Source organism: Accipiter gentilis, unplaced genomic scaffold (assembly GCF_929443795.1).
Source record: "Accipiter gentilis unplaced genomic scaffold, bAccGen1.1, whole genome shotgun sequence".
Classification (NCBI taxonomy): domain Eukaryota; kingdom Metazoa; phylum Chordata; class Aves; order Accipitriformes; family Accipitridae; genus Astur; species Astur gentilis.
The window spans coordinates 1-13,364 of record NW_026060916.1 but is presented as its reverse complement, the minus strand read 5'-3'; the positions used below and the strand labels follow the sequence as shown (position 1 = coordinate 13,364).

The 13,364-nt window shown below is 66.9% G+C and overlaps 2 protein-coding genes across 2 annotated transcripts; one reads left to right on the top strand and one right to left on the bottom strand.

Moving 5' to 3' along the window:
* Positions 1-405: 405 nt before the first annotated feature.
* Positions 406-5,316, top strand: LOC126037107 (monocarboxylate transporter 13-like; the record flags this gene model as incomplete). The annotated part of the gene is made up of 4 exons (XM_049797322.1): positions 406-535; positions 2,561-3,013; positions 3,560-4,300; positions 4,764-5,316. Coding segments are annotated over 4 exons (1,527 nt in total), but the record flags the coding sequence as incomplete, so codon positions are not given.
* Positions 5,317-5,407: 91 nt separating this feature from the next.
* ACAP1 (ArfGAP with coiled-coil, ankyrin repeat and PH domains 1) lies at positions 5,408-13,357 on the bottom strand (the record flags this gene model as incomplete). Its single annotated transcript, XM_049797321.1, has 14 exons — positions 5,408-5,620; positions 6,098-6,147; positions 6,252-6,362; positions 7,102-7,211; positions 7,315-7,487; positions 8,047-8,210; positions 8,889-8,983; positions 9,090-9,159; positions 9,991-10,175; positions 10,827-10,941; positions 11,214-11,314; positions 11,945-11,996; positions 12,509-12,621; positions 13,214-13,357. Coding segments are annotated over 14 exons (1,584 nt in total), but the record flags the coding sequence as incomplete, so codon positions are not given.
* Between the last annotated feature and the right edge of the window lie 7 nt (positions 13,358-13,364).

Genomic DNA, 13,364 nt, shown 5'->3' with positions numbered 1-13,364 from the left:
ACTCCTGGGAGCCCCCCAGACACCCGCCCCCCCCCTCCCCGGAACTCCTGCGTGTGTCCCCCAGACTTCTGAGTGCCCCCCCCCAGCCACCTAGGTCCCCTCCCAGGACTCCTGGGTGTGTGTCCCCCCCAACTCTTCGGTCCCCCCCAGACACCCAGGGTCCCCCCCCAACTCTTGGGTCCCCCCCAGACACGTGGGTCCCCCCCCAAAAAAAACTCCTGGGTCCCCCCCGAAGGTCTAGGCCCCCCCCCCCAGATTCCTGCTCCCCCCCCCAGCCACCCGGGTCCCCCCCCCGGACTCCTGAGAGTGTCCCCCCCGGAGGGCTGGGTCCCCCCCCCCGGCCAGCTGGGTCCCCCCCGGCCCCCCCCGGGGGGGTGGGGGGTGCTGGGGGGGGCCTTCCTGCAGGCGGCGCTGGTGGCCGGGGGGCTGCGGGCGCTGGGGCTCTGCCTGCGGGCGCTGGGGGGCGCCTTCGGGGCCAGGGCGGGGGCGGCGGCGTGGGTGGGCTCCGCCCCCTTGGCCGCCCTCCAGCTGGGGGGTGAGTGGGCGCTGGGGGGCACTGGGGGCACTGGGAGCACTGGGAGGGCTGGGATTGCCTCTAGCCGTCCCTCTGGGGGCCCAGCGCACCAGTAGGGGGCACTGGGAGCACTGGGAGCACTGGGATTGCCTCTATCTGTCCCTCTGGGGTCCCATTACACCAGTAGGGGGCACTGGGGGGGCACTGGGAGCACTGGGATTGCCTCTATCCGTTTCTCTGGGGTCCCAGCACACCAGTAAGGGTCTCTGGGGGGGCACTGAGGGCACTGGGAGGACTGAGGTTACCTCTATCTGTCCCTCTGGGGGCCCAGCGCACCAGTAGGGGGCACTGGGAGCACTGGGATTGCCTCTATCTGTCCCTCTGGGGTCCCATTACACCAGTAGGGGGCACTGGGGGGGCACTGGGAGCACTGGGATTGCCTCTATCCGTCCCTCTGGGGGCCCAGCACACCAGTAAGGGGCACTGGGAGCACTGGGATTGCCTCTATCTGTCCCTCTGGGGTCCCATTACACCAGTAGGGGGCACTGGGGGGGCACTGGGAGCACTGGGATTGCCTCTATCCGTCCCTCTGGGGGCCCAGCACACCAGTAGGGGGCACTGGGAGCACTGGGATTGCCTCTATCCGTCCCTCTGGGCTCCCAGTACACCAGTAGGGGGCACTGGGGGGGCACTGGGAGCACTGGGATTGCCTCTATCCATCCTTCTGGGGTCCCAGCACACCAGTAGAGGGCACTGGGAGCACTGGGATTGCCTCTATCCATCCTTCTGGGGTCCCAGCACACCAGTAGAGGGCACTGGGAGCACTGGGAGCACTGGGATTGCCTCTAGCCGTCCCTCTGGGGGCCCAGCACACCAGTAGAGAGCACTGGGAGCACTGGAATTGCCTCTATCCGTCCCTCTGGGGGCCCAGCACACCAGTAGGGGGCACTGGGAGCACTGGGAGCACTGGAATTGCCTCTATCCGTCCCTCTGGGGGCCCAGCACACCAGTAGGGGGCACTGGGGGGACACTGGGAGCACTGGGAGCACTGGGATTGCCTCTAGCCGTCCCTCTGGGGGCCCAGCACAGCAGTAGGGGGCACTGGGAGCACTGGGATTGCCTCTATCCGTTTCTCTGGGGGCCCAGCACACCAGTAGGGGGCACTGGGAGCAATGGGATTGCCTCTATCCGTTTCTCTGGGGTCCCAGCACACCAGTAGGGGGCACTGGGAGCACTGGGAGCACTGGGATTGCCTCTATCCGTCCCTCTGGGGGCCCAGCACACCAGTAGGGGGCACTGGGAGCACTGGGAGCACTGGGATTGCCTCTATCCGTTTCTCTGGGGGCCCAGCACACCAGTAGAGGGCACTGGGAGCACTGGGATTGCCTCTATCCGTTTCTCTGGGGTCCCAGCACACCAGTAGGGGGCACTGGGAGCACTGGGATTGCCTCTATCCGTTTCTCTGGGGTCCCAGCACACCAGTAAGGGTCTCTGGGAGGGCACTGAGGGCACTGGGAGGGCTAAGGTTACCTCTATCTGTCCCTCTGGGGGCCCAGCGCACCAGTAGGGGGCACTGGGAGCACTGGGAGCACTGGGATTGCCTCTATCCGTTTCTCTGGGGTCCCAGCACACCAGTAGAGGGCACTGGGAGCACTGGGAGCACTGGGATTGCCTCTATCCGTCCCTCTGGGGGCCCAGCACACCAGTAGGGGGCACTGGGAGCACTGGGATTGCCTCTATCCGTTTCTCTGGGGTCCCAGCACACCAGTAGGGGGCACTGGGAGCACTGGGATTGCCTCTATCCGTTTCTCTGGGGTCCCAGCACACCAGTAGGGGGCACTGGGAGCACTGGGATTGCCTCTATCCGTTTCTCTGGGGGCCCAGCACACCAGTAAGGGTCTCTGGGAGGGCACTGAGGGCACTGGGAGGGCTGAGGTTACCTCTATCTGTCCCTCTGGGGGCCCAGCGCACCAGTAGGGGGCACTGGGAGCACTGGGATTGCTTCTCTTTTTCTCTCTGGGGTCCCAGCACACCAGTAAAGGGCAGTGGGGAGCACTGGAATCCCCCTACCCACCCCCAGAGGTCCTAAGCACACCAGTAAGGAAGGTTGGGGACTACTGGGGAGCACTGGGATTGCCTCTATCCGTCCCTCTGGGGTCCCAATCACACCAGTAAGAAGGGTTGGAGGCTACTGGGGGGCACTGGGAACACTGGGATTGCCCCTATCCAGCCTCTGGGGGTCCCAGTCCCACCAGGAAGGGGCCCTGGGATCACTGGGACGCCCCATCATCCATCCCCTGGCTCCCAGTCCCCCCAGTAAGCGGCCCTGGGGGCTCCGCCCCCCCCCAATTGCAGGGCCCCTGGGCAGTGCCCTGAGCACCCGCTTCGGCGCCCGCCCCGTGGCCATGGTTGGGGGGTTCCTCTCGGGCCTGGGGCTCTTCCTGGGGGCCTTCGCCACCCACATGACCCACCTCTACCTCAGCGTGGGGGTGCTGGCGGGTACGGAGCAGGGGCTGCTGGGAAACGGGGTGCCGGGCGGTTGGGTGACCTAGAACGTGGGGGGTCACTGGGCGAGGGATGGGGTGCGAGAGGGGTTGGGTGACCTAGAACGTGGCGGGTCACTGGGTGGGGGGTGGGGTGCGAGGGAACGTGGGTCATCTAGAACATCCCGCGGCACTGGGTGGCCTGGGGCTCTGCGGGCCGTTGGGTGACCCAGAACACCCCAGGTCATTGGGTGATCTTAGACAGCCCCGGTCCCTTGGGTGACTGGGAGCAGCCCAGCCTGTCGGGTGAGGCGGAACACCCCAGACCGTCGGGTGACCTCAGACAGCCCCACGGCACCGGGCACCCTACTCCACCCCATCCCGCTGGGCACCCTAGACCGCCCCATCCCTTTGCGTGACCTAGAGCACCCTGGGCTGTTGGGTGACCTAGAACACCCCAAACCATTGGGCAACCTTGGACGGCCCAAGGCTATTGGGCGCCCTAGCCCACCCCGCCCCGTTGGCCGGCCGTGCCCACGGGGTGCCCCGCCTCTCCCCACAGGCCTGGGCTGGGCGCTGGTCTTCACGCCCTCCCTGGGGACCGTGGGCCGCTACTTCCCGGCACAGCGGGCGCTGGCCACCGGGCTGGTGGTGTCGGGCGCCAGCGTCTCGGGACTGGCCCTGGGGCCGCTGGTCCCGCTGCTGCTGGACACCTACGGCTGGCGGGGGGCCCTGCTCCTCCTGGCCGCCATCTCCTTCAACCTGGTGGCCGCTGGGGCTCTTCTCCGGCCCCTGCCCGTCCCCGGCGAGGCCCCGGGGCCACCGCGGGACCGGCCGGGGCTGCTGCGGCTGCTGCGGCACGGGCCCTTCATCCGCTACGCCTTGGCCTTCGTGTTGGTGGACGCCGGCTACTACGTGCCCTTTGTCCACGGGGAAGCCCGCGCCCACGAGGTGGGGTGCGACGAGCACCGCGCCGGGCTGGTGATGGCGGCGATGGCGGCGGTTGACGGGGGAGGCCGGGTCGCCGCCGGCTGGTTGGCCGCCCGGCCGGCCACCCCGCTGCTCCGTCATCTCTTCGCCTGGGCCGTGCTGACGGGTTTGGTGTTGCTGCTCCTGCCCTTGGGGACTTCCTTCGGGGGTCTCCTGGCCTTGGCCTCCGCCTACGGGTTCTGCGCCGGAGCCGTCGTGCCCCTCCAGTTTGCCGGCGTGGCCGAGGTGGTTGGCGCCGGGCGGTTGGTCCACGCCATCGGCCTCATGCAGATGTTCGAGAGCTTTGGGTCTCTGCTGGGGGCGCCCTTTGCCGGTATGGAGGTGACCCGCTGCGGTGCCAGGGGGCCGGGAGGGTTGGGTGACCTAGAACCAGTCACAGGGGGCACCCAGGGACCGGCTGGGGGATGTGTTTCCCATCCCCATGGCTGTTTGGCTGGGCAATGGCTCGTGGTGGGGTTGGGTGACCCGGATTCGGTGACGTGGGGTGACATAGGGTGACCTCGGCCATGCTGCAGGCTCTCCATACCCCAAGAGGATTGGGGTTCCCTTTGGAACCCGGGCGTGTTCTGGGCGCCCACAGGCTCCCGCTCCCCAAACCCTTGGGTCCCCCCAGCAGCGTGCGGGCAGGCTCTAGGGGGGGCCTAGGTGGGGTTCCAGGTGCGCCCAACCCACACCCTCCTTGTTCCCCAACCCTTTGGCCCCCCCCAGGTGGGCTCTGGGCTGGTTCTAGGGGGGGCGGTTGGGGTTCCAGGTGCCTCAACGCTGCCATATTTTAGGTTGGCTGCGGGACGTGACCGGGAACTACACCATTTCCTTCCTTACTGCCGGTGCCTTCCTCCTGGCCGGGAGCCTCCTCATCCTCACCCTCCCCGGCTTCTTCCATGCTTCCCAGGATGCCGGCGGCAAAGAAGGGAGTCCTGCCCCGGCCCCCACTGGCCCCGAGACCCCCTGCCGATCCGCTCTAGAACCAGCCATGTAAAACTCTCTGCTCCCCACAAAGCTCAGCCTGGGCTCCCGTCCTTCCTTCAGCACCCAAGGGTGGAGGGTGGGTGTCACCCCCTTCCTGGGGTGGGGGATACCCCTTTAAAACACAAGGTGTTCCAGGTGCTGCATTGGGGTTGATTTGGGGTGACCCGGCCAGGAGCCATTTTAGGTGAAAGACCGGCGGGGTGTCAGTCCTAGGTACCCCAACCAGGGCCCGTTGGGGGTTTGGTTCCAGATGACCCAAGCGGAGTTCATTTTGGGTACCACATGGTGGAGGTCAGGTCCAGGTGACCCACCCCGGGCCCGTTTGGGGGACTCGGTTCTAGGGAACCCAAGTGGGGCCCATTGTAGGTAGAAGATTGGGGGGGTTGGTTCTAGGTAGCCCAACCAGCCCCATTCTAGGTGCCACATCAGATGTTCCCGGCCAGGCGCAGAGTCGGGACCGTGGGAGGGGCAAGGCCAAGGCGACGCTTTATTTCATTGGAAGCTGCCTGTAAGGGGGTGGGGCCTGCCCCGGGGGGGCGTGGCAGGGTCTGGAGGGGGCGGAGCTAGAGGGTGGTGAGCTTGTGGTGGGGGCGGGCGAGCTTCTCGGGGTGGTCAGAGGCCATGAGGGAGATGTCGCGGAAGATGTCGAGGTAGGTGTCGTCGCCTGGGGGGGTGAAGGTTGGTGGGTGGGGGACCCCAAAATAGGGGTCCCCCCCTCGAGCTCCCCATCGGAGTCCCCCACATCCAAGGATTCCCCACTAAAACCTCCATGGGGACACCCGAAACTTGGGCTGCCCCAAATATAGGGACCCTCTTGGGGAACCCCAAACCCAGGGAGCCCCCCAAGGACCCCCTCGAGGTCTGCTCAAACTCAGCCCCCTCCCCCGCCGAACACAGACTGGCCCCCCCCCAAATCCCAGGACCCCCCCAAACCTGCTCCCCCCCCCCCCAAACCCAAGAACACCCTAAACTCGGAGAATCCCCCCCCTTAGGTCTTTCTCAGGAGCCGAGGACCACCCAGGGGTGGGTGTCCCTGTGCCCCCCCCAAACCCACCCCACCACAAGATCCTGCTCAGGACCCCCCCAAATCCAAGGACACCCCAAAACCCCTCCCCAACCCCCGGAGCCCCCCCAAACCCACCAGTCTGCCCCTGGGCCGCCTCCAGCTCCCGCATCTTGGCCAGCCGCAGCCTGGGGAGGAGAAAAAGGGGCGGGGGTGTAAGAAAGGTGGGTGCCCCCCCCACCCATGGGTGCCCCCCCCCCACCCACGGGTGCCTCCCGGAGGGGAATCTCACAGGGTGACGATGTCGGCGTTGGCCAGCTCGATGGCGATGGTGAGGGGGTCCTTGCCCTCTGCGTCCACCGCGTTCACGTCAGCCCCCCGCTTCAGGAACAGGCAGGCCAGGCTGGAATTTTGGGGGGGCAAATTGCCGGGGGAGGGTTGGAAACGTGGGGGTTCAGGGGGAACAGAGACATGGGGGTGAGGTCACCCATCCAGGCACCGGGTGGGGCGGCACCTGCTGAGCTTCCCAGTGGGGGAAGCTGTGCTGGGTGCCCCCCCATTTTGGGAGACCCTTAGGAGATGGGGGGGCAGGGATTGCACCCCCAAAAGGGACTAGGGACCCCCCCAAGAGAATAGGGATCCCCCAGAAAGGGACTAGGGGTCCCTCCCAAAGCAATAGCGACCCTCCCCCCCCCCAAAAGGAATAGGGATCTCCCAAGGGACTTGAGATCCCCCCAAAATGGAATAAGGACCCCCCCCAAGGGACTAGGGACCCCCAAAACAGAATAGATAACCCTGAAAGAGAATCGAGACCCCCAAAAGGGAATGAATACCCCCCCAAAGAATAGGGATCCCCCCAAAAGGGGACAGACCCCCCCTCCCAAAGGAATAGGGATCCCCCAAAATGGGGCAGGAACCCTCCCAAAGGGTATACGGATCCCCCCCAAAGGAATAGAGCCCCCCCCCCCCCCCCAATTCAATGAGTAGGGTCAGGTCACCCATCTGGGCAGTGCCCGAGGCAGCCCCTGCTTAGCTTCCCAAACCGGCCACTTTTGGGGTGGGCGCCGCCACCATTGATAAAATAGAGATCAGAGTGACGGGCAGCACTCCCCCCCCTTCCCAGTATGCTACTGGGGACGCACCCAGTATGTCCCAGCACGGTGGCGTGGTGCAGCGGCCCCCGCCCGCGGCTGTCGCTCTGGTTGACGCTGGCTCCGTTCTGCAGCAAGAACTCGCAAGCCAGCAGCGAGTTCTTGTTTTTGGGGGGAGGGCATACACAATTAGGTGGGGAGTGCTCCCAGCACCCCAGGGTGCCCCCGTGGGTGCCACCCCACCCAAAAGACCCCCTCGGTTACCGCGGCGACGGCTTGCAGCAGGGGGGTGCGGTTGTCCTCGGCGGCGTTGACCCACCCGGGGTCGGCGCCGTGGGCCAGCGCGTCGGCCATGGTGGGCAGGCGCCGGTGCTGGGCCGCCCAGTAGAGCAGAGCCCCGGGGTGAAGGTTGGGGGGGCCCTCTGCCTCCGGGGGTTCTGGGGGGGGGAGGGGTGGGGCTTCAGGACACGCCCATCTCGCTCGGGACACGCCCACCCGCGGAGAGGCACGCCCATCCTGCCGCCCCCCCCCCCCCGCTTCCCCCCATCCTCTGCTAGGAGGTTGTTGGCCTGTAAGCCCCGCCCACCTGGCTGGGAGGTCACGCCCACGATGCATAAGCCACGCCCACACGACACGCCCCCAGCAGCTGTTCTCCATCACAAACCACGCCCCTTCTGCATAAGCCACACCTCCTTGCAATAGCCCCACCCTTTGCCACAAGCCCCACCCTTCAGAAGCCCAAGCCACTGCTAAGCCCTGCCCCTCACAAGCCCCACCCCAATTATAAGCCCCGCCTTTCTCCATAAGGCCCCACCCCTCTAAGTGAAGCCCCGCCCCTTAACATTATGCCCCATCCCTCCACCATAAGCCCCTCCCCTGAATGGCAGGCTCCGCCCAATGACAGCCCCGCCCTCCACAAGCCCCCCCCTCCATCCCAAGCCCCGCCCCACCACCCTAAGCCCCACCCCTTCCCCCCCATCCCCTTCCCTCCCCTACCTGGGGTGTGGCAGCTACGGGGGGCGGGGCTGCCGCGGGGGGCGGAGCCTGGGCGAGAGGCGGGGCCTGCACGGGATGGGCGGGGCCTGGGCCCCCCTCCCGGGAGCTGGGTGACGAATTTCTTCTCCACGTACTTTGCCCGGATCCAGTCCTCCCGCTGCGCCCTGGGGGGGGTCGGGGGGTCCTGAGGTCTTCCCGCTGCACCCTAGGGGGTTTTGGGGGGGCCGGGGGGTCCTGGGGGGGCCCTGGAGTCCTCCCACTGCGCCCTGGGGGGGGTTTTGGGGGGGCCGGGGGGTCCTGGGGGGGGCCCTGGAGTCCTCCCACTGCGCCCTGGGGGGGTTTAGGGGGGCTGGGGGGTCCTGGGGGGGTCCTGAGGGGTTCTGGAGTCCTCCCACTGCACCCTGGGGGGGGGGGTTGGGGGGGCCGGGGGGTCCTGGGGGGGTCCTGAGGGGTCCTGGAGTCCTCCCACTGCGCTCTGGGGGGGGTTCGGGGGGCTGGGGGTCCTGAGGGGTCCCGGGGTTCTCTCGCTGCCCCTGGGGAGGCTGGGGGTCCTCCCACTGTGCCCTGTAGGGATTTGGGAGTTCCTGGGGGGCTCCTAAGGGCTGGTTCTGGGGGTCCTAGTGAGGATCCTGGGCAGGGGGGTCCCAGGGGCCCTATCACTGCCCCCTGGGGGGGTCCACTGATTTGGGGGGTCCTGGGGGATCCTCTTGGGTGGGGAGGGGCATATCCCAGGAGGCAGCAGTTAGGGACTTGGGGGGGGGGTCTCTGAGGGCCTGGGGGTGTCAGGGGGGTGTCTGACACCCCCCCCAATTTTGGGGTGCAGTATGAGGGGGGGCTCTCACCGGGAACAGCCGGGGGGGGGTCTCTTCACCCCCATCTCCTCCACCCGAGCCTCGTAGATACGGTTCAGGGTGCTGTTCCCCAGCTCGCACATCAACTGAGGGGGGGGACAGGTGGGGGGACAGAGATTACCCCCAGAGTGTCACCTGGGGGGGCCATCCAACCCCTCCCAGTCCCTCTCCCCTCCCAGTGCTCCCAGTTACCTTCACCAGTTCAGGCTCCCAGGAGTCCAGCGTCAGCGAACGCACTTTGGAGAAGTGGACCCCCAGACTCCTGGGGGGCGGGGGGGTGGGGGGTCAGGGGGGGCCCTCAGGGTCCTGGGGGCATCCCTGGGGGGCTCTGCAGGTCCTGGGGGGGTCTTAGGGGGCATTGGGGGTCCCTGGGGGAGTGGGGGGGTCCTGGAGGCTCTACAGCTCACTGGGGGGGGGGGTGCTGGGGGGGTCCTGGGGGGTTTTGGGGGGTCCCTGGGGTGGCCCTGCGGGTCCTGGGGGGGCCCTGGAGGGTCTTTGGGTCCCTGGGGGTGGGCTGAGGGCTCTGACAGTCCCTGGGGGGGGTCTTGGGGGGCCCTGGAGGCTCCTGGGGGGACCCTGAGGGGGGTCCTGGGGGTCCCCAGGGCCTCTGCAGGTCCCTGGGAGTGTCTTGGGGTGCACTGGGGGGCCCTGAGGGTTCTGGGGCGGCCTGGGGATTCTGGGGGGCTCTGAAGGTCCCTGGGGGGGCCCTGGGGGTCTCTGAGGGATCTTGAGGGTCCCTGGGGTGCCCTGAGGGTCTTGCAGGGGTGTTGAAGGGCTCTTGGGGGGGCTATGCAGGCCCACAGAGGCACCCTTGGGGGACTTTGGAGGGATCTTGGGGGAGATCTTCGGGGGGTCTGGGGGGGGGGCAGGGGGATTTTGGGGTGCCCTGGGGGGTGGGATGCCCTTATCTCATTTTGGGGTGCCCCGGTAGATGCTGAAGCCCTCAAGGCAGAGGTTGATGCTGGATCTGGGGACCCTTGAGGGACTTCTGATGGAGCTTGGGGAGACATTTGAGGGTCCTGGGGGGCAAGGGGGGTTGGGGTGCCCTGGGGTTTTTTTTGGGGTGCCCTGGGGTTTTTTGGGGTGCCCTCACCGGTGGATGCCGGAGCACTCGATGCAGAGGGTGATGCCCAGGTTGACGCTGGCCCAGGCGGGTGCCGGCTCCCGGCAGTCGCAGCAGCTCCCGTTCCCCTCCAGCCCCAGCACCGTCTCCAGAACCTGAGATTCAGGGGGCCCCCCCCGAACCCCCCAGGACCCCGACCACGAACGTTCGGGGGGCTGTTGTGGGGAGGCAGGGGTTGGGTAGTGCTTGGGGACCCTCCCTGGGGGGTAGGGAGGGGACCCCAATCCCACCCCGAGAAGATTTTGGGGTGCCAGATCACCCCATGAGGATTTTAGGGGGTCCCTGACCCCTCCGGAAGAGTTTTGGGGATCCCTGATTTCCCTATAAGGGTTTTTTGGGGGGGTTATTGATTCTTCAGGAGGGTTTGGGGGGTCCCTGACCCCCCATGAGGCTTTTAGAGTCCCCAATCCCCCCCCAAAGGTTTTGGGGGTCCCAGATCACCCCAGGAGGGTTTTAGGGGGTCCGCAATCCCCCCGTGAGAATTTTGGGGGTCCGCAATCACCCTCAGGGAGGTTTTTTTGGACGGGGGTTGTCCCTGATGCCCTCAGGAGAGTGTTTGGGGTCTCAGCCCCAGCCCAGGGGGTCCCCAATCCTTCCAAGAGGGTTTTGGGGTCCCTCATCTCCCCCCCAGGAGGATTTTTGGGGGTCCCTGATCCCAGGAGGGTTTTTGGGGGGGGGTTCCTGGTGCCCCCAAGAGAATTTTGGAGGGTCCCAGGCCCACCCTAAGGAGTTTTGGGGTACCCACCTAGCCAGGTGGTTTTTTGGGGTACCCCCCCTGCCAATGGAGAAGGTTTTGGGGTACCCACCTGACCGGGGGGGTCCCGGGGGGGCCCCTGGCTGAAGGCGGAGGCGATGCTGCTCTGGACGGCGCTGAGCCAGGCTCGCTGCTGCCCCGCCGAGTCTGCCTGCAGCACGCAGGACCTGGGGGACAAGGGGGGCCGGGGGGGGTCAGGGGGCACAGAGGGACTTGGGGGGCCGGGGGGGGGCAGGAGGCCGGGGGGCACAGAGGGACCTGGGGGGACGGGGGGGGACAGGGGACAGAAGGGCTCACAGGGACACGGGGGGACATGGGGCTGGGGGGGGACGCACGGAGGGGCACAAGGGGTCAGGGGACATGGGGGGGGACATGGGGGAGCAGGGAACAAGGGGTTTTGGGGGGTCCTCCGCGGTTTTGGGGGTCTCTGGGCACTCACTTGGAGGGAGAGACGACCTCGAAGCAGAAGCGACGCTCGAGGTCGGGGCAGGGCTTGACGGTGCAGAGGCGCAGGTCCTCCACCACCACGGTTGGGGGGTCCTGGGGGGGCACCCCCAAATTTCAACCTCAGCGATGCCCCCCCAAATCTGAAGCCCCCCCCCCAAATCCACTCCCCAAAACCAGGCCCTAAAAAACACCCGCCAAGATTCAGCCTCTCAAAGTGTCCCCCTCAGACCGGTCCCCAAAACTGCACCCCAAAATTGACCCCCCAAAACCAGCCCCCCCAAATCTGCACCCCCAAACTATTCCCCCAGAATCTGACCCCCAAAACTTGACCCCCAAATCTGCCCCCCAAACTTGATCCCCCAAAACCTCCTCCCCAAAACCAACCCCCTAAAATTGTACCTCCAGAACCGCCCCCCCAACTGCCCCCCCCAAACCTGACCCCCAAACCTGTACTCCCAAACCTGACCCCCCCAAAACCACCCCCCAAAGAACATGTCCCCAAATTCACCCCACCCAAAGTGACCCCCAAAAACCTGTCCCCCAAATCTGCTTCCCAAAGCCACCCCCAAAAGCAGCTCCCCCAAATCTATTCCCCAAAACCCAACCCCCAAAATGTGCTCCCCCCCAAACCAACCCCCCAAATCCATCTCCCCCAAGGGGGGGATCCCCCAAAGGGCCCCCCAAGCTCATCGTCCCCCCCGGGGCCCCCCAAAACCCGCTCACCCGCGCCCGTTTGAGGTACACCAGTTGGTTGCTCTGGATGGAGAACCAGCGCCTGGGGGGGGAATGGGGGGGTCAGGAGGATCCCCAAAACCCCCCAGGGGAAAGGAGGAGTCAAGGGGCGACCCCAACCCCCCCCAAGGGAAAAGGGGGGGGTCAGGGGGGACCCCAAAACCCCCCAGGGGAAAGGGGGGGTTCAGAGAAAAGAAGAGGGCTGGGGGGAATCCCTAAGCCCCCCCTGGGGAAAGGGTGGGGGTCGGGGGACCCCTCAAACTTTCCCAGGGAAAGGGGGGGGTCGGGGGGACCCCAAAATCCCCCAGACGAAAGGGGGGGGGGTCGGGGGGACCCCATAAAAGGAGCATTCAGGGGTACGGGGGGGGTTGGGGGTAGGGGGGGTCACAGGGATTTGGGGGTACAGGGGTTGTTCAGGGGTACCTGGAGCTGTTTGGGGGTGGTGGGGGGGTGAGGGCACTGGGGGGGGGAGGGGGGTTCAGGGGGGATTCGGGGGTACGGGGGAGCTGTGGGGTGCGGGGGGGGGCTTTTGGGGGTGCGGGGGGGTTGGGGTACCGGCTCCAGGTGCGGAAGGCGTTGCTGGCTCTCTTGTACAGGTACCCCTCCATGGGGGGGGCCCCCGGCCCCGCCTCCCCTGTGGCCCCGCCCACCGTCTCCTGTGATAGGTCCTGGGGGCCGCCCGTCAGCCTGGGCCCGCCCCCAGCCTCTCTGTACCCGCCCCTCAGCCCTGCTTGCCCCCAATAGGTCCTGGGGGCTGCCAGTCTGCTAAAGGCCCGCCCCCTCCTCGCATGTGTCAATCAACTTGGCCCCACCCCCCGAGGCTGTCCATCAAAGGTAGTGCTGCCCTAGGGCTGTCAATCAAAGCTTATGAAAGCTGGCCCCGCCCACAGCTACCTGTCAATCATCCCAGCCCGACCTGAAGGCTGTCAATCAATGCTGACCCCGCCTGTCAATCAACCGGGTCCCCACCCATCAATCAAAACCGAGCTCGCCCCTCCCCTGCTGCCAGTCAGATACAGACCCCTCCCACTGCCCACGGCCCCGCCCCTTGGAGCTAGCCCCACCCCCAGGCCCCGCCCCCGCATCCAAGACCACGCCCCCAGCTCAGACCACGCCTGCCCCCCCGCCCACTCCCTCCTTAGCAAAGCCCTCTTGGTGCACCCCCGCCTTTAGGCTCCGCCCCCAGTCCGCCCTTTAACCCCGCCCCCTGGCTTTTAACCCCACCCCCCACGCCCTGACCACGCCCCCGTCCCCGCCCACCTGCTGCAGCAGCAGGGCGTGGCGCTGCTCCATGTCCCGCTGCTGCCGGGCCCCCTCCAGCACCAGCCGGTCCAGCTGCAGGGACCGGACCCCTGGGTCACCCCTCCCGGACACCTGGGGGTCCCCCCCAAATGCCTGGGGACCCCCCCGC